This window comes from Eleutherodactylus coqui, chromosome 9 (genome assembly GCF_035609145.1).
Source record: "Eleutherodactylus coqui strain aEleCoq1 chromosome 9, aEleCoq1.hap1, whole genome shotgun sequence".
NCBI lineage: Eukaryota > Metazoa > Chordata > Amphibia > Anura > Eleutherodactylidae > Eleutherodactylus > Eleutherodactylus coqui.
The window spans coordinates 145601381-145621380 of NC_089845.1; the positions used below are offsets into that span (position 1 = coordinate 145601381).

Here is a 20000-nt window from a genome sequence, read left to right on the forward strand (position 1 = left end):
CCCCCGAATCTTTAGAGACTAGCGGGGAGATACTCGGCTAAGGCACTACTCGCTCGAGGAATGTGCCTTAGCGAGTATACTCGCTCATCTCTAGACACGGATGAAAAAATGTCAGATTTTTGAGGATGCACCATGTACAAACTTTTAAACAGTCATGTAAATTTAGCCTATGGGTTCTTTTACTTGCGATGATTGCGGCCAACAATATAGCATGTCAATTAATGCTCATTAAACTCAGTCACCATCTTTTCACAGCCCTCTCGGAGAGCGGCAGAAGGTAGTGACAGGCATGCAAATTACAATGATATGTACAGTGCGCGTTACTGTGCAGTAGTTTGGAAGAAACTTGTATCTTATTAATAGCAGTCAGACACGGAAGACCACAGGAAGTAGTCCTAGATATTCATGAGCTGAGGCTAGCCTTGCCCACCATGCTACCGATTGACTGCTGTGTGCATCATACTGTAGAAAGATAGCTGTCCATCAGTGGGCGAATGGAGAGGTAAGTGTGGCTAACTGGAACTCATGCATATCAAGGACTACTTCCTGCAGTCCTTTCTGTCTGACAGCTACTAATAAAATGCCAGCTTCTCCCAAACTACTGCACAGATACATATAGTAGACATATCACAGTAATCAGCATACCATATGTTGCTCTCATAGAGGGCTGCAAAAGGATGGTGACAGATTCCCTTTAAGTGGTTTTCCGCAGGCAGATGATCGCCTGTCTGAGGATGAACGTTTGTTAATACAATCGTTCATCCCTTACAGCTTGCATTCATCAGCAGCACCTCTACTTGTTTACATGGGGAGTTGTACTCCCGACCAACAAGCATTTGTACACCAACATAAAAGATCCAATCAGCCAACAATGAGATTGGGTCATATTCACACGGGCTACTGACTCAAAAAAAGGCAACCCATGTAACAGGGTCTTAAAGGGGTTGTCCCGCGCCGAAACGGTTTTTTTTTTTTTTTAACCCCCCCCCCCCCCCGTTCGGCGCGAGACAACCCCGATGCAGGGGTTAAAAAAACAACCCGCACAGCGCTTACCTGAATCCCGGCGGTCTGGCGTCTTCATACTTACCTGCTGAAGATGGCCGCCGGGATCCTCTGTCTCCGTGGACCGCAGGGCTTCTGTGCGGTCCATTGCCGATTCCAGCCTCCTGATTGGCTGGAATCGGCACGTGACGGGGCGGAGCTACACGGAGCCGGCATTCTACACGAGCGGCCCCATAGAAGACTGCAGAAGACCCGGACTACGCAAGCGCGGCTAATTTGGCCATCGGAGGGCGAAAATTAGTCGGCTCCATGGGAACGAGGACGCTAGCAACGGAGCAGGTAAGTATAAAACTTTTTATAACTTCTGTATGGCTCATAATTAATGCACAATGTACATTACAAAGTGCATTATTATGGCCATACAGAAGTGTATAGACCCACTTGCTGCCGCGGGACAACCCCTTTAAGTTGTCTTTGAAAAAAGTCTTATGCCCTGCTTTTCATACATGTATCATGCACATTCTCCAAACAATCCCACACTTGTGGTGTGCCCCGAGTTGCGCCTGAGAGTTTTGGGTGCAACTCGCATCGGACATCTATCCGTGTGTTGTCCTATATACGGACGGCCAACACATTGACATGCATTTGCATGTCCTAATTCCCAGCTGTGATGCAGACAAGAATAGGACATGCAATGAGTGCATAGCCCCAAGGGAGTAGTTATAGGGGGTGCAGGGGTAGCAGTAGCTACCGGGCCCTGGAGCCTTAGGGGGCCGACGGCCCCTCTCATCACATAAGATGGCACTGATGTTATAAACAGCACATGGTAGGTAGGGGGCCCTGTTATAGATTTTGCTTCGGGGGCCCAAGAGCTTCTAGTTATGCCTCTGCATAACCCAATAGGCTATATGCAGTTTGCATAGCCCGATAGGCTATAATGGGTCCGTATGCTGTGCGTGAATTAACACAAACAGCTCATGGACCTAAATCCGCTAGTGTGCTGGAGGCCTTATGAAGGATATTAAATGCAGGATCATTTCCGCAATGATTCCAGTTTTCCTTACATGAATGGGATGAAGCGATTGTTTGCACCTTTACACATGCAAAGATTTAAAATCAATTCCCTTCATTGATCGGGTAGATTCAGTTTGTTGGCTGCTTTATCTAAGTGGACACAACCGATAACATTTTACTGACAATTCGAGGGCTGGAAATCTGTTTATTGTGACATAAACATTTATTTCGTGGCTGGGATGTTTTCATCATAAGCCATTGTTCTTCATGCACCTTCTGTATGGACCAGGCATTGTAATACAGCGGCTCTAACCAGCTGCTTAAGAAAACACAAGACACAATCCAGCTAAAAGAATGTGCAGATGATCCAGCCTAAGCAGAGGGAAATATCATTGAAAATGGATTTAGATTTGGGTCATTTTGATCTCCGGGAATAGACAAAGCCCTATAATGAAAGCTACTGTCTTTGAAAACAAAACCTCTATGTCATGACATTTACTTATGCACAAACAAACCCAAGGCCTGCATCTGGCTCGGATACCCAGGCTTTTTTTTTTCTGTGTTTGATTTGGCAAATATCTGACTTCACCCATGATTTGTATGTATGAGATGGAAATCTATGGTCGCAATGAATATTACATTGGCTATTTTTGCAGCACGCTATACCTAGTTACATTAAGTTGGGTTCATTCAAGCAGAAGAAGTGCTGAGAAAGGTTGAAGCCTATTAGAAGCAGGTAGTCATCTGTCTTTGTCTTGTATCTCAATGACAGTAGCATATATAAAAGTGCTTGTGTTAAAAATGGATATTTATATAGAAAGGAGATTTATTTTATAGCTGGAGCAATACTTAGGCCGGCGTCTCCTCGTTTCCTTTCATCATGTCGCATGAAGCCTGAACTAATAATATAACAATATTCTAAATATGCTGACCAGAGAAGAAACCTGAATTTTATGGCTGGCATTTAAAAGATCATTAAGGATTTCATATGACTTCATTCTATGATCAATTGTTTAATGGGAAGCTTGACATGTGTATTGGGAAATGGTCACGGGACATCTCAGGTGGGTTCTGATCTCCTGTATAGAGTAAGGAAAGCCATAGGTTGTCTTATTATAGTGGGGTTTATCTTGATTATCTTTTTGGGGTCATTCTTTGGTTGGGTTGTTGGACATACATTAATTTCCCCAAATTTGAGGTAGTAGCTTCCTTTAGTTATTACTAGAGATGAGCGAGCACTGAAATGCTCAGGTCCTCGTTATTCGACTTGAGCTTTTCGTAAAATTCGAGAGCTCTACTCGAGTAGGGAACCCCATTGACTAGAATGGGAGACTCGAGCATTTTTGTATGTGGGCCGCCAGGTCACGAGCTTTTTTTTTGGTCTCTCTTTCTCCCCCCCCCCCCCTCCCCTTCCTGCCAGCCAAAAAATTGGCCGTTGATGTGCATGCTGCGTCGCGGCGGGGAGGGGCCAAAACAGGCACGTCACAGCAAGGAGGAGCCAAAAACTGGGGAGGGATCGAACACGGCGTGATGCTCGTTCAAGTAACAAGCACCATCGAGTATGCTAATACTCAAACAAGCATCAAGCTCGGCAGAGTATGTTCGCTCAACTCTAGTTATTACTGTAGGCCCCATACAGGTTAGACAAAAAATTTCTGAACCTGTCGATTTTGGCAGGACTGTATGAAGGGGGCCTTCCTGATTTTGCCCTAAAAAGATAAAGAAGGAATGCGCACACTGAATCTCAATGTCCAAGCCTTTGGTCCCCCCTGGGATACAGTAAGCTACCACCAGAGCTGCCTGGCTATGACTTTCCTCACATAAATGTTAATCCAAATTGAATGTTTGTGTGAATGGGAGATTTGTTAGAAATATATATCAGCTGAACGAGCATTTGGCTGACAGCTGTTGAAGGATTATGGACACCTTAAGCAGAGGTCCATTGACACATCCATTCTAGTGATAGAAGGAACTTGGAGCTCTACAGATAGAGAAGTACATGGCGCCAGCTGAGTTTAAGTGGGGTGAACCTATAAAAGGTTCCACTTCGTAATAGGCAACACAAAATTTAAGGATTGTTCCAGGACTTTTAAGTCATCATTGGTGATCATGGCCGAAAATGTAATAGCCGACTTCACTCTCATTGAAATCAATGGAAGCAGTGCCTTCTATTACACTTGACAGCAGGCTCAACGATCAGCTAATCTACAGGGATCCTGAGTGATGGACCCCATCAGTCAGTGATTCATGACCTATCCTGAGGATAGGTCATCAATAGTAAAAGTTCCCGAATACCCCTTTAACAAACATTGGAAAAGGGAATATTTTCAACTCTTTTTTGTTACATAAGATGAAGGGTGGAAAAGAACTTGGCCCTCTTGTTTCTTGATAATGGGCTTATGTTGGCATAAAATAAAGCATAAAGTTCTGTGTAAGTACAACCCTATGATATACGCAACACATTATTTTGTGTCATACTTAAAGGGGTCGGCCAACAAAATGGTGCTATACTCTGTCCACATGATAAGGGATAGTTACGTGATCAGTGGAAAACTGTATGCTAGGACCCGCAGTATTCATGATATCGGGGTGCCAAAGCTGCAGAATGAACAGATCATTGGTTTATGCATATGCACTGCCACTCCCTTCATTTCAAAGGGATGACCAAAGATAGGCGAGTCCTTGAATTTGGCTACCTCCTATAGAATTGCCTCAGCCCTACTGAAATAAATGACATGGCTGTAAGCACACGTGACCACCGCTCCATTCATTCAAGAACCTTATGCACCCCTGATTTCCTGATAAGTGGGGTCACAACAGCTGGTTCCCCAACAATCAGATACTTATCCCGAATACTGTGAATAGGAAACCTTATTTCATGAAAAAATCACTTTAAAGCAGTTGTCTCATGCCCTGCAGACACCCCAGCCATGGCTCAGTCCCAAAGTGAATGGAGTGGTTGGTTGCGCATGCACATCCCTGCTCCATTCACTTCCACAGGACGTATGGAGATGGCCAAGTTGGCTATCTCCAGTGGTTCATTTGAAGTGAATGGAGCACTTCGGGAATGAGTCGTGGCTGGAGTAGGTGCATGGCATCCAAAACCTGTAATGAGAAAAACGCTGAGGTCTACATACTGATGGTCCATGAGAAAAAAAAATGACTACATATCCTCCTCTTGTTCATATCATGTACAAGAATAGGACACGCAATGTCAACTATCCTGGCAGCTCGGACAGCACACACATGGGTCAGAGGCAAATGCCTCCCAATATTCTCAGGGTCAACTCCCATACAGCCAACTCAATTCGGCCTAAGGAATACCCTCATCTCAGTCAATCATGGCTCTGATGGGAGTGTCCTTCTCTATGTCACGGCTAGAGGTAGTGGGGCTAACATAAATAGCCTTACTAGCTGTTCTATTCTGTTTGCCTAATCCCACAGTAGTAAATGGGAGTTACGAAAATATGGTAGAACAGCCAACTCTGCTGTTTCCATAACCTCGGCCACCTCTGGCCTCGGCATACAGACACACCATGATTGACTGGGATGGAAATAACTCTTTAACTCTTTACTAGCAAAGACTGGATAAAATAATTACTGTAACGAAGCCTACGACACACTTGGACTACTTCGAAGCTACTTCCTCTGTAGGTATAACCTGGCAACGGGTCATGCTGAAAGTTGTAGTCCTGCAACAGCTGGATTGTCACAAATTTCCGAGTTTTGGCTTAGATACTTAGTTTCATAAATCAAAACTGCCCTAGTAGGCTCAAGTCTGCCAGAGCTTCTATGTTTACATTGTATCCAGCCAAGAAAATATATGACACAATTACCACAGCACCAACATGTCAGGCAAGAGAGCAGCGCGCCTATTTTGTTTTCAATCTATTAGACAAGCGAGGATTAGCACATGATTAGTACCAGTGTGTTTATAACACCATGTAAGCTGTTGTGCTGTGTTGCTTACATTATAAGCAGGATCTTACTGCACAAAATGAGACTTCAGTATATGCAAGTTCTGTTTGTTGACGGCTCATTCAGCGCAGAAAAAGCCCGCTAATGCCTCATTTAGATTGTCATTTAAATGTAGTGCCACTTTCCATTAATTATAATCCAAATTACGCCTCTATGCAGCCAAAGAATTAATATGGAATTTATCCAGATTAATACATTTGCATTGAAAACGCGGAGCGCCTCTTATTGCTGAGGGGAGTAGATTTTTAATAAGATTGTAAACATTAGGGGGAAAAGATAAAAATTAACCTCCGTTATTGCATTGGAAATCGCTCTCCCATTTAAGTCTAATTAGAAGTGAATATCAATAATTAGAATGTAGAACACGACTTGGATTTGGATCCCATTCGATAAGTCAGAAACTTAATGTCCGTTAATGAGTGCTGAGCATTTGCACTTGTAAATAGCATTTCTTCATTCGCTTGCAGAGCTCTTCCGATTTCTCATTTCAGACGTTTCTTGCTTTTTTATTAGGAAGCAATCAACAAAATATTTATTTTACTGCGGCAAATTAGTGTCAAAATTCATTCTTTCAGTCGTTCTTCAAAAAATATTCTGTAGATTCGGGGCCCAGAACCACAATAGTCCCATAAAATGATAGTAATGGTATGTTTAGAATGGTTCAATGAGTTCTAAATAAGAAAACAAAAATTGTAAAACCAATAAGGCAAAAATTTGATTCAAAAATCAGGCCAACCGGAATATCTTCTGAACGAAAAAGGTATACAAGTAAGGAATTAGGACAAACCGAAAACTGGTCATCCAAGCAGTGTTTCAGATCTCCAGGGGTTGAAAGCTGTGTTGGGTGTTTTCACGAAGAGTCCGCAAGAAAGAACCAGATTGGTATCGGAGCATGGTGTGAGTCAAAAAAGGATCCTCATGACACACAAGTGGCACCTATACAGGCAACCAGTTCTTAGTTTGTCCTGGACACTACCAGTTTTCCTGAAACTCAGTTTTCTGACAGTTTGTGCACTCACTGACTGTCCTCCTAGGTGTTCTTCATTGAAAGCCTTGGCCAACTCACTTGAACTTCTGTTACTGGCCATCAGGATAATCTCAATACTGTCCTGGATTGTTAATGGCATCTTATGGTACCAGAAAAATGTGATTCGTGTTTTCCATACCACATAGTTCAACTTAGCTTTATTAATACTCCATATAATATCATCCATAACTCAAAAATAGCTGCAGGTATTGAAAAATGACTGCAACTAGCAACAACAATTCTAATTTAAATCATGTATCCTTTGATCCCTTTTCCGTTGAATTTTCTTTGGATAAATCCAAGATGGCTGCCACCATAGAGCCAAAAAGTTTTCCCTCACCTAATAAGTTAATATGTTCTATTTCCCTGCGCAAATGCACAGAAAAATAGAACAGAAATGTGCACACAAAATACGCATCTGTGAACGAATCCATTGAAGTCAATGAGTTCTAGTCACCGTGTATTGTGCCTGCAAATATGGTCACGTGAATCCAGCCTAAATGAAACAGCAAAAAGAAAAACTGAGTTTTTGCCTGCATTAGCACCCTAAGCTACAGCAGTTTAGGTATCAGTTTCTTGTTGTCTGCTTCCAACAGTTCATGACAGCCCCTGCAAATGTTACAGTGCTGGGCAATGTCGGTAGGTCCAGTCAATCTAATGTATATGGTGACATCCCAATGCTCCCTCTTATGCCAGATGTCAAGAGGATAAGGACTGGGCACTCGGATTTAAGCTCCCCAATCATTTTGTTCTTGGGGAGATAAGCTGCTCTGGCATCAGTTTTCTCTGCTCTGTTCCTCTCAGCACACATGCATGCTCATTCGAGTTGACCAAATGAGTCTTTAGCCGACAGTTATCTATTGCGTATTGGTAACTTTTTTTTGCCATTTCCTCTATACAGGGTGTAGTAAAAGACTGAACCAGTGCTATATCTCAATACTAGTGTCCCATATTGAAATAACAATAGCGTACTTGAATAGAAAGGCATGGATGTGCTACATAATGGTAAGATGCACAGGACCACGGAACATGGATTTCAATTTTGTGTTGTTGCCCTTGTAAGTGAGAAAAAGTAAAACCCAATTTGCAAAGTTGGAAAGTAGCATGTGAGAAGCAAAAACCCACTTTGTGCGTCTCTTTAAGTCCTGCAAGACCGCTGCTATGATTTAAGTTAGGAAAGCATACTAGAAGTGGCCTCCTTGTATTTCGATACATGCATGGAGCCATCATTAGACCTTTGTTCGTTCCAGGGACTCTCAATGCGGATCGCTCCTTGAATCTCCTGAAGACAATGGTGGATGACTTCCTGGATGATTTGCCCCTATCGTAGCAAAAGGAGGCCACTTCTAGTATGCTTTCATTGCTTTCATGCTACTCTTCATCTTTGCAATTGTATTTCACTCTCTATCTCTTGTGGGGTCAACAACACAAAATTGAAATCCATATTCCTAGGCCCATCCTATTCAAGTACATCATTGTTATTTCAATATGGCACACCCATATTGAGAGAAGTATATTTGACTCCATTCTGTATAAAGTAATACTCCCATTATGGGATCTTGCAACAAACCATGCGTTAAAAGATAATTGTGGACAAAACACATTCACTGTGTCACGTCTAGTGCAGAACCAGAAGGGCTGACGATTCACAATGATTCAAAGAACACACCACACACACCACCCTATAGAGGTCCTACCTTAAGGCTCATTCAGACCCAACGATTCTCGCTCTAACTTCGCTCAAAGCCGTCTTTTGAGCGAGAATCGTTGGGTCTAAATGCACGGACATCGTGCAGTTTTCGTGCACAAGTCGTTCCTCGCTCAATTCTAGTTTTCTTGAATCGACCAATGAACTCTTATAATCGGTGCAGGCTGTTATCACAGTCGGCAGCGCTGATAAGATTCTTACAGCAGTGGTTCACAGCGGGACTAGTCCTGTAATCGAGGAGAACAATACAGCTATTTGCTCATGCAGAACAGCTGTATTATTCACCGAGTGATAGAGGCGGTGTCCCGCTCCGCCTGCATAGCTCATAAGCAGCTGCTTAGCTACTATAGACTATGCAAAGATGATCACTCAAACTGTCATTGAGCAATCATCTGTCAGTGTAAATGGGGCCTTGGTCTCAGCTATGGCACCCCCGCCCCTCTGCAATATACTTATGCCATTTTTGTAATGTATGAAATTAAAAAAGCTGTGTTGAACCATGACAACATAAATGCCCCCTCTATACAATCCACTTTCTTCTTCGTCATTTTCTCGGAAGTAAACCCACGCGTGCTTTCGTCCTTTTACCTTTGCTAACCAATCTCTAAATTAAAACTAGCTTATTGTGCAATCAAGAGCATCTTGTGTATATAGTTGCCTCTACGGCAAAAAAAGAAAATCACGTTGTATCTTCATGCACAATCAGATTACCCATGGCCTATATATTTATGTGGGAGCTGATAGCAATCAATGGCTTAGCAACAGTACATTTCGAGATGCATTTGCACCCAGTTGTCCAGTGCTAGTGTCCTCATCCTGGAAATAATTTAGTTGCAAATTGACTGGAAGATGGTGAAAATTGAAAGTTAAAATTAGAAATACTCATAATAAACAGAAGAAAAAAAGGTCAGATGATGCTGCTCTGTGATGAGATTGGAATGGCTGGTAAATGAGGTTCTGTATTTGTCGTAAGATGTATGTGACATGCCTATCCAATGCTCTTGTAATATCCAGCCTAGCAGAAGAGATTATCTGGCAAATTGACGCTGGAAAGAATTTTCTGATGGACAGGAAAATTAGAATTGCGACCTTCTCTTTGATGTATGCAAGTTGTAGCCACATTATACTGCAGGCTCCGGGATCCCATTAAACTCACTGTTTAGATGATAATATTGAAATTAACTATAGTCAAGCTGCAAAATAGCACAATAAAATGTTTGCAGTCTTAAGAGATCAGATAATCACAATGCAAGCATTTACAGCCCTACGGACTGATGGTATTCAATACCAAAAGAGAGATGGAGATAAAATTTTATTTCTCGACATAGGTAAGTGCGTCGTTATTAAGAGGATATCTCCCCGATTGCAAAGCGGCTTTGTGGGGCTTTGCAAAAACAACAAAAGTTTATTGTTTTGCAACATTTGACGGGAGAAGAATTAAAATAGCAGATGAGGAAATGCTGAAGAGAACATTTTTTTTTTTTACTTCTTTTTTTTTTTTCGAGGGAATCTAGAAATTCCAGCTGAAATGCTGTTATTGATTAATCTTTCAAGGCAACCTAGGGTTATCCAAACAATGGAGAGGAGTACATTTTTAAACCTGTTTATTGAGTCTACTAACAGTTACTAGACATAAAGAGTGACTTCCAATATATTTCAGGCAACGAGCTGAACTTTCATGACATAACCACATAAACAAAACGGCTAAAATTTAGCAATTTTTTTTTTAAGTTTTCACATTTTTCCACTGGTCTACAGAGGCAATCGACCAGAGTACTGTATCTGATGGACCTCAACTGACAGCAGTTCTAGTAGGGGTTTGCTTATGGATCAGATTCTCGTAGATTAGTAAAATGGCGGTCTACACCACTTCTACGTCATTTGGATTGTAAAGTGTATGTTGACCTATAGTTTAGTTTTTATATATTATGTATTTCAATCTCTTTCAGGTTCCAGGACGCAGACTCCTGACAAGGAGCAGGTCTTGAACTCTACAGTAGCAAAGCGGCAACTGGCGCAAAGTAAAGAAGAGGATGGTACAGTTAAGAGGACGAGAACTGCAGATGAAAATAGCATTTGTCAAGAACAGGTAAAGATTGGGGTAAAAAAATGAAGTTTTTATATTTTTTTTAGCAATAAGATATATTTTGCAACTCTGTTGTTCTCTTTGGTTTTTCTCAGTGCTATCAGTGTCCCTACTGCAACTACAGCAGCAAGGACCCTAATCGGATCCAGATGCACATCCTCTCCCAGCATTCGGTGCAACCTGTGATATCCTGCCCCCTTTGCCAAGATGTTCTCAGCAACAAAATGCATCTACAGTTGCATTTGACTCATTTGCACAGCGTGTCTCCAGATTGTGTGGAAAAGCTACTGATGACTGTAAGTTCCTTCTTTTTTATGTTCTTCTGCTTTGCTTGATATATGTATTGCAAAAACTGTAGCTACCATCATGGCTCCCATTCTTTTTCCTGTTTTTTTTTTATTTTTAAAGGTTTTTTCGGAGTATTTTTTAAAATAAAAAGTTGACAACTGTAAAAAAAAAAACTATTAAAGAACATATACTCATCAGCTCCAAATTCCCGCGGCTCCAGTGTTGACACTCCTGTTCTCCCCACCAGCGGCAGTTGGTGGCATTCCATTGCACAGGTTGACCACTGAAGTCAATCATGGGCCTCAATGGTGCACAGTGATTGGCTGCAATGGTCATACTGTATGCAGAAGATTATTGATTGAAGCTTGTAAGCAAAGCGAGTGGAGAGAATGGAAGATGTAGCACTGGAATGGCGGGGTCAAGAACCAGTGAATATATGTTCTTTTATCGTTTTTCACAATTGCCTGCTGTTTTTTTTATAGCGGATGTCCAGTTGTGAACTACGGATGGTCTATCCTCAGGATAAGTCATCAATAGTAGATTGGCAAGGGTCTGCTGCATAGGGCCCTCACCAATAAGCTTTTCTCTGGTGTGTTTGTACACTGAGCTGATTTCTGCAGGAAGCAGACAGCTATGTTTCCACTGCAGGCTTGGTATTGCAGGCATGGAAGTGAAAGGGAACTTTGCCTGCAATACCAAGCCTGGCCACTGCAGTGGGAATGGAGCTGTCTTCTTCCTGCGGAATTCAGCTCAGTGTACAAACACACCAGCCCAGAGAACAGCGGATGAGAAGACATCCCAGGTGTCAGACACTTGCCCATCTAGTACTGATGGCCTATCCTGAGCACTGAGAAGGTGTTTCAGATTGGCTGAACCTTGAATATTTTGGACACCTGTCTATTTCTCAAAAACCATAACTAAAAATTATGGAGCATAATATATACTATGAATAGTAAACCAATGTGAAGTGTTCCAAGACACATTATAAGTTGTATTCAAAAATATTCTATCCCAGTTAAGCTATGAGATATGTCCAACTAAATCCGGTCTGTGACCACCAACCTCTCTCACCTCATACTGTCAGCGTTTGCAGTCCCCGTCTCTGCTTCTGCTACTGGCAGTGGATGCTCCTCTGCCATAGACCTTCTATCACCTCTGCCTGAAGGTCAGCATGCCCATTCTGCTTTCCTGTCCCTGACAAGACCTTGTGCCATTTAAGGCTACCCTTCCCACTGGAGGGTTCCTGAGCAATTGGTCTTTATTGTAGGAAAAGGGGTCTACTGTTCTAAAACGTCTTCTGTTTTTGATCCATGCTTGTTACTTCCAGCTTTTCCTGTCTTCTCCACTCCTGACCTCGCCTTGTCTATTAACCCCATTTACTCTGTCTGCTGACTACCCTGACCCTTGGCCTGTTTCACTGTTATGCAAGTCAAGAATTCCACCTGACCCTGGCTCTGATCTATGACCACGTCAATCTCTACACACTCCAATATTGTGTTACTGTAAATCTGACCTAGTTGGACAGTTGACTCTTAATTGAAACAATTTATGGAGTAATGATCTGGGGTTCCCCACAGCAAAGAACAGATCCTAATTGGGTGGGGTTAAAGGTGAAAAGAAGAGGGATCCTAGGTGCAGCCGTTAGATCTAGCCCTAAGCCAAAGCAGTTTTCGGGCATAGTGGTTTCAAATCCACTGACCTAACTCCCTCACATAATTGATTCATTAAGAAAGAATAAAGTTTTGCAATAACTTTCTTTCTGGGAAATTTATCCATAAAACATTCTAAATGACAGAAATAACTGAGAGGTGAACTCAGATGTCTCAGTTAGTCCTATAGATTTTGCATGGAATGACAGAGTGTATGCTCGACCGCCACTCTATTCAGACTCCTCCTAGTCCTAACTGCTGTGAAGAGGAACAGGGGGCTCATGACTTTTATGTAGTAATCAGGCAATTACCACCTATCCTGTGGATAGGGGATAAATGTCAATGGTGGGAAAACTATTAATTTACAAGCCAGGCTGTAACTTGTAATGCTTATTATAACCTCTACAACTGTAGCTTTTTGCTTATCGGAGTTTATTGCTTTCTTTAGATTTCTGTGCCAGAAGTAATGATGCCAAACAGTATGATGTTGCCACCCTCTGCATCTGAGAAGTCAGAACCTGAGACACTGGCATCTGCCACCACTGAGTCGTCAGGAAAGTTGCCAGGTGAGTGCAAAAAAAAACTAAATTTGAACAGCATGTAACACAATAAAAAAAATGTATAAAGGTCAATCTTCCAGCTGCATTCACTGGTAATATGCCATTGTGTGTCACTGTACTTAAAGGGGTTTTCAAAGACTAGTTCTAAGACAACCACAGAAATCTTTGTAGTAAGTAGGACAAAAAATTCTGATATATTTTCATTTACCGTTTAAGTTCCTCCTTGATAGGACTAGTCCATCGTAATACATTTAGGTAACAAAGTGGCATCAAAGTCATAGCACAACTGTGTACATAACAATGGTACAAGGTTTTGGTTCAAGGCTAACGAACGAACTCGTGGTACAGATTTTTTTTTTACTATTAAAGGGGTTCTCCCAGAATCTAAAGTTTTTCCTTATCCACAGGATAGGGGATAACTCTTTAGGATTGGTGGTGATCTTACCGCTAAGACCCTCTTCTCATCACTGCAGGGTCACTTCGCCCACCGGCAGTGATTCAAACTGAATGGAGCCATTCCATTCCTTTAAGTAGGGTTGATGGAAATTATAGAGTACTAGTACTTGGCTATCTTCGGTGGCCCCATTGAAAGTGAATAGAATGGCACTGGGCACGCACGACCGACGCTCCATTCAATCTCCTCCTCACTGTGGTGGGTGCAGTGAGGAAAAGAGGGGACATGGGATCCTCACTCTCAGGGTTGGTGGGTGTCTTAGCAGTGAGACCCCCACCAATCATAAAGTTATTGCCTAGCCTGTGGAGAGGGGATAACTTTTAGATTGAATGCAAATATGGAATGGAATTGCCCGTTTAAATATTGTGTGACTCGTTTCATAAACTCATAGTTCATGGCTTTACAACAAAAATATTAAAGTAAAGCCGCACATATTTAGATTTTACAACAGCAGAAACTAGACAAAAATAAAATATTAATTACTTTAGTAAGAAATACTATGGAGAGCCGAAAGATGAATTATTTTTGCAGACCTTCGGTCTCCAGACGTCTTCTAACGACACCGGTGGTATCATTTTTCCATATTCTAATGGCTAACACAACACAGCTCATAAGAGCTTGTACAGCAGATTCCGCCTCTTAATTTTATTGTATTACATGCTTGTTCTTTGTTGCTGATCACAAGAAAAAGAAATCTTGCAACACTCATACACATAAAACTTTTATGCACATACAAATGAGAACAAATACATTAGTGCTAATTTTATTCTCTTTTTTTCCCCTCTCTCTCTCTCTGTTTGAATTAGGTGACAGTCCGACAGAAGAAAGGAATATCCAAGCTGGAGAAGATATAAAAGCTGCAATTGAAATTAAAACAGAGGAGCAAAATCAGTCCAAAGAATCACTAGATACCACAGAGTGGAACAAAAACATCAGCAAAGATGCAAAATTGTGTGACTCACTAACGGAACAACTGAATGATCAGCAAAAAAGGCAGCAGCTCTCGGTTTCTGACCGACATGTTTATAAATACCGTTGTACCCATTGTAGTTTGGCTTTTAAGACTATGCAGAAGCTTCAGATACATTCCCAGTATCATGCTATTAGGGCTGCTACCATGTGCAGTCTTTGCCAACGCAGCTTCCGTACATTCCTGGCTTTAAAAAAACATTTGGAAACAGGCCACCCTGAGCTTTCTGAGACTGAAATTCAGCAACTGTGTGCAACCCTACCTGTAAATGGGGAGCTCTGGGCCGAAAATGAAAGTTTAGCCCCAGATGAACACTCCTTAGAGCAGGAAAATGAACGAGATTATGATATGGACCATGAGGGGAAAGCTAGCCCAGTTGGAAGTGACAGTAGCTCCATTCCAGATGACTTGGGCTCTGAACCAAAGCGGACTTTGCCTTTTAGAAAAGGGCCAAATTTTACTATGGAAAAATTTTTAGATCCATCACGACCATATAAGTGTACAGTATGTAAAGAGTCCTTCACGCAAAAGAACATTCTTTTGGTCCATTACAATTCAGTGTCTCATTTGCATAAACTTAAAAAAGTTTTACAAGAAGCATCAAGTCCAGTTCCTCAAGAGACCAACAACAGCACTGACAATAAACCATTCAAGTGCAGCATTTGTAATGTTGCCTACAGCCAAAGTTCTACATTGGAAATTCATATGAGATCTGTCCTTCACCAAACTAAGGCAAGGGCTGCCAAGCTAGAACCTAATAGTAACAATACTAGTGGGAGTAATATACCAGGGAATGTTAGCAGCCCAAACCAAGGGATGCTAGATTCTTTGAGTTTGCCTGCTGTTAACTGCAAAGAAACCCACCCAGATGCCAAAGAAACCAACAAAAAGCAAGCTCCTGAGGTTATCACCACCCAACCTACGCATCACCCACCCCAGTCACCAGCACAGCTTCAAATGCAACTGCAGCACGAATTGCAACAACAAGCTGCATTCTTTCAACCACAGTTCTTAAACCCAGCGTTTCTTCCCCACTTTCCCATGACTCCTGAAGCTCTTCTTCAGTTCCAACAACCCCAGTTTCTTTTCCCTTTCTACATACCTGGCACAGAATTTAGTCTGAATCCTGATTTGGGACTACCCACCTCTGCTGCATTTGGGATGCCTGGCATGACTGGATCACTTCTTGAAGATTTAAAGCTGCAAATTCAAACACAACATCAAGTTGGGCAGACTCAGTTGCAACTATTGCAGCAGCAAGCCCAACAGCAAGTCCAGCAATATCAAGTACAGGCACAGCATCAATCACAGAAACAGCATCTCTCAAACAGGATACTCAAACAGGAACATAGCAATGTGGCAAATGTTGAAAGTCAACTAACAAAAGATTCATTGTGCTATAAAGATTCTGAAGATGGGCATGAAAAAAAGGAGAAACCAAAGCAAGAAGTTACAAATGAGAATGACACTCCCAAAGACAAAGATGTTAAGAAGCAGAAGCCAACGGATTCTACAATTCTACCACCCCGTATAGCTTCTGGTGCCAGAGGAAATGCAGCAAAAGCTCTACTTGAAAACTTTGGATTTGAGTTAATAATTCAATACAATGAAAACAGGCAGAAAGTACAGAAGAAACATAAACTCCTGGATAATGTAAAGCATGAGAAATTAGAGTGTGGGGAATGTAGCAAGCTATTTTCAAATATTCTGATCTTAAAGAGTCATCAAGAACATGTTCATGGACAGTTTTTTCCATATGGGGAATTAGAAAAGTTTGCCCGTCAATACAGAGAAGCATATGACAAGCTTTATCCAATTGCACCATCTTCTCCAGAAACTCCTCCCCCACCACCACCTCCCCCACCGCCTCCTCCATCTGCACCACCTGCACAACCTCCACCAGCACTTACTCCAGTACCAGTAAAAATTCCAAGTTCAACACCAACTCCATTGCAAGCTCCTCCTCCAACACCACCTCCTCCTCCACCACCTCCACCACCACCCCCTCCACCACTACCTCCAGCTCCACCACAAGTCCAGCTTCCAGTCTCCTTAGATCTTCCTCTCTTCCCTCCCATTATGATGCAATCTGTCCAACATCCAGGTTTACCACCACAACTTGCACTACAACTCTCACCTATGGATGCTTTATCAGCAGATCTCACACAGATGTGTCAACAACAGCTGGGTTTAGATCCAAATTTCTTGCGCCATTCCCAGTTTAAACGACCACGTACAAGAATTACAGATGACCAACTAAAAGTACTACGTGCCTACTTTGACATTAACAATTCCCCAAATGAGGATCAAATACAGGAGATGGCAGATAAATCAGGGCTTTCCTTGAAGGTTATCAAACACTGGTTCCGTAATACTTTATTTAAGGAACGACAAAGAAATAAAGATTCCCCGTACAATTTCAGTAATCCCCCCATAACAGTCCTTGATGATATACGAATTGAGCCACAACTACCTTCCCTAGATCTTCACAGATCAGACTCTTTCAGCAAAAGGTCATCAAGGACCAGGTTTACTGATTACCAGCTTAGAGTCTTACAGGACTTTTTTGACACTAATGCATATCCAAAGGATGATGAGATTGAACAACTTTCTACAGTCCTCAACTTAGCTACACGTGTTATTGTTGTTTGGTTCCAAAATGCCCGTCAGAAGGCAAGAAAAAGTTATGAAAACCAAGCTGAAGCTAAAGATAATGAAAAGAGAGAACTTACTAATGAGCGTTACATTCGTACTAGCAACATGCAATATCAATGTAAGAAATGTAATGTTGTGTTCCCTAGAATATTTGACTTAATCACTCATCAGAAAAAGCTTTGTTACAAAGATGAAGATGATGATCTGCAAGATGAGAGTCAAACAGAAGATTCTTTGGATGCTACAGATCAAATAATGCCAAAGACATACTATTCTACTAGTCAAGCTGAAACCTCTAAAGCTTCAACAGTAACCACAGTGAGCTCTGGATCTGGCTCAAGCACCCCTTTAATTCCATCGCCTAGACCAGAGTTTGGGAAAACTTCACCAAAACCAGACGTACAGCCAGAGAAACCAAAGCAAATTGATGCTATTGCTAGCTCCTTAGCCTCTAAATTAGCACAGTCTAATTTAACTTCAACATCATCTGATACACAGCCTTCAGTAACTGTTACACAACAAAGACAGCAAATTGCTAGACCTTCATCAGCATCCCAAACTACTCCTGTTCCATCTAGCCCATTACCAATATCTTTGGCTTCCCTGCAGAACAGCCTACCTCCTCAGTTGCTACAATACCAATGTGATCAGTGCACAGTTGCTTTTCCAACACTAGAATTGTGGCAGGAACACCAACACATGCATTTTTTAGCTGCCCAAAACCAGTTTCTCCATTCACAATTTTTGGAAAGGCCAATAGACATGCCATACATGATTTTTGACCCCAACAGCCCTCTTATGGCAGGGCAATTACTTGGAGGCTCAATGCCACACTTGCCACCACAACCTGGGACACAACATGGAGCCACACCAGCTTCTGCATCTTTAAAAAGAAAGCTAGATGACAAAGATGATAATAACTGTAGTGAGAAGGAGGGGGGCAATAGTGGAGAGGACCAACATCGGGATAAGCGCTTAAGAACTACAATTACTCCTGAGCAACTAGAAATACTGTATGAGAAATATTTACTTGATTCCAATCCAACTAGAAAGATGCTTGACCATATTGCAAGAGAAGTGGGCCTGAAGAAAAGAGTGGTACAAGTCTGGTTTCAAAATACAAGAGCCAGAGAAAGAAAAGGTCAATTTCGGGCTGTAGGACCTGCCCAGTCCCATAAAAGGTGTCCCTTTTGCCGTGCACTATTCAAAGCAAAGTCAGCCTTAGAAAGTCATATAAGATCTCGGCACTGGAATGAGGGAAAGCAAGCAGGTTATAGTTTGCCACCGAGTCCTCTGAATGCAATGGATGATGGTGGTGAAAGCCCAAATAAATATATGTTTTTTGATTACCCCCTACTTCCAAAGAATGAACATTTAAGTGAAAATGATTTACCTTCTACTGTTTCTACACCTGTTAGCAAAAACACTGAGCTATCGCCGAAGAATCTTTTAAGCCCATCATCTTTTAGGGCAGAATGCAGTGAGGACATAGAACACTTGAATGCTCCACCTGCGGAGAGATTTGACCATAGCAAAAATGACTTTGATGAAACATCGTCAATTAACACGGCGATTAGTGATGCTACTACAGGAGATGAGGGTAACAATGATGGGGAAAGCACCACTGGTAGTACTAAAGATGTAAAAACTCCCAAAGAGCCAAAAATGCACATGAATGACGGTTTGCCAAAAACAGGATCTACTCACATAACAGACAGCTGTGATGAGAGTTTGTTCTTCTCTTTAACAAATACATCACATAATAACACGGACAGAGAAAGCGATCATGACCAAAGCATATATATGACTGATGAATTTGAAGAAAATGCCGACCGTAGTGAAACATCAAGTATAGCGGATCCAGATCCCAGCTCGCCAAATTCATTTGGTAATAATCCTTTCAGAACCAAAAATCATGATCGACCAGGTCATAAACGATTTAGAACTCAAATGAGTAATGTTCAACTTAAGCTTCTTAAAGCCTGCTTTTGTGATTATCGGACTCCAACAATGCAAGAATGTGAAATGTTGGGCAATGAGATTGGTCTTCCCAAACGTGTTGTTCAAGTTTGGTTTCAAAATGCACGGGCAAAAGAAAAGAAATTCAAAATAAACATAGGGAAACCATTCATGATTAACCAAACTGGGCCGGATGGAACAAAACTAGAGTGTTCTCTTTGTGGAGTGAAGTATTCAGCACGACTGTCCATTCGAGATCACATATTTTCAAAGCAACATATTACCAAGGTGAGAGAAACTATAGGAAGTCAACTTGACCGTGAAAAGGATTACTTGGCTCCTACAACTGTACGCCAACTGATGGCACAGCAAGAACTGGATCGTATCAAGAAGGCCACAGATGTTTTGGGTTTATCTGTTCAGCAGTCGGGTATGATGGAGAACAGTCCTCTTCATGGTCTCAGTCTGCCAGCATCTTACCAAGGGCTACCTGGCCTTCCTCCGGTTCTTCTTCCTGGGATGAACAGCGCATCTCCATTGCCTGGGTTTACACAGAGCTCAAATGGTAAGTGTATATTAAAAATCTAGGTGAAGGCATCTACACTAGCCAGCATTTAATAATGAATAGATAGTGCTTTGAAGATGAATAC

At 41.9% G+C, this 20000-nt stretch overlaps 1 protein-coding gene across 3 annotated transcripts in view; it reads left to right on the plus strand.

Moving 5' to 3' along the window:
• Nucleotides 1–20000, plus strand: part of ZFHX4 (zinc finger homeobox 4) — a 188633-nt gene that overhangs the window by 163400 nt on the left and 5233 nt on the right. For all 3 annotated transcript variants that reach the window (XM_066578597.1, XM_066578599.1, XM_066578598.1), the window contains 4 exons: nt 10679–10818; nt 10911–11111; nt 13201–13318; nt 14573–19915. In XM_066578597.1, coding sequence (XP_066434694.1) covers nt 10679–10818; nt 10911–11111; nt 13201–13318; nt 14573–19915 — 5802 coding nt within the window. The remainder of the gene's footprint in view (nt 1–10678; nt 10819–10910; nt 11112–13200; nt 13319–14572; nt 19916–20000) is intronic.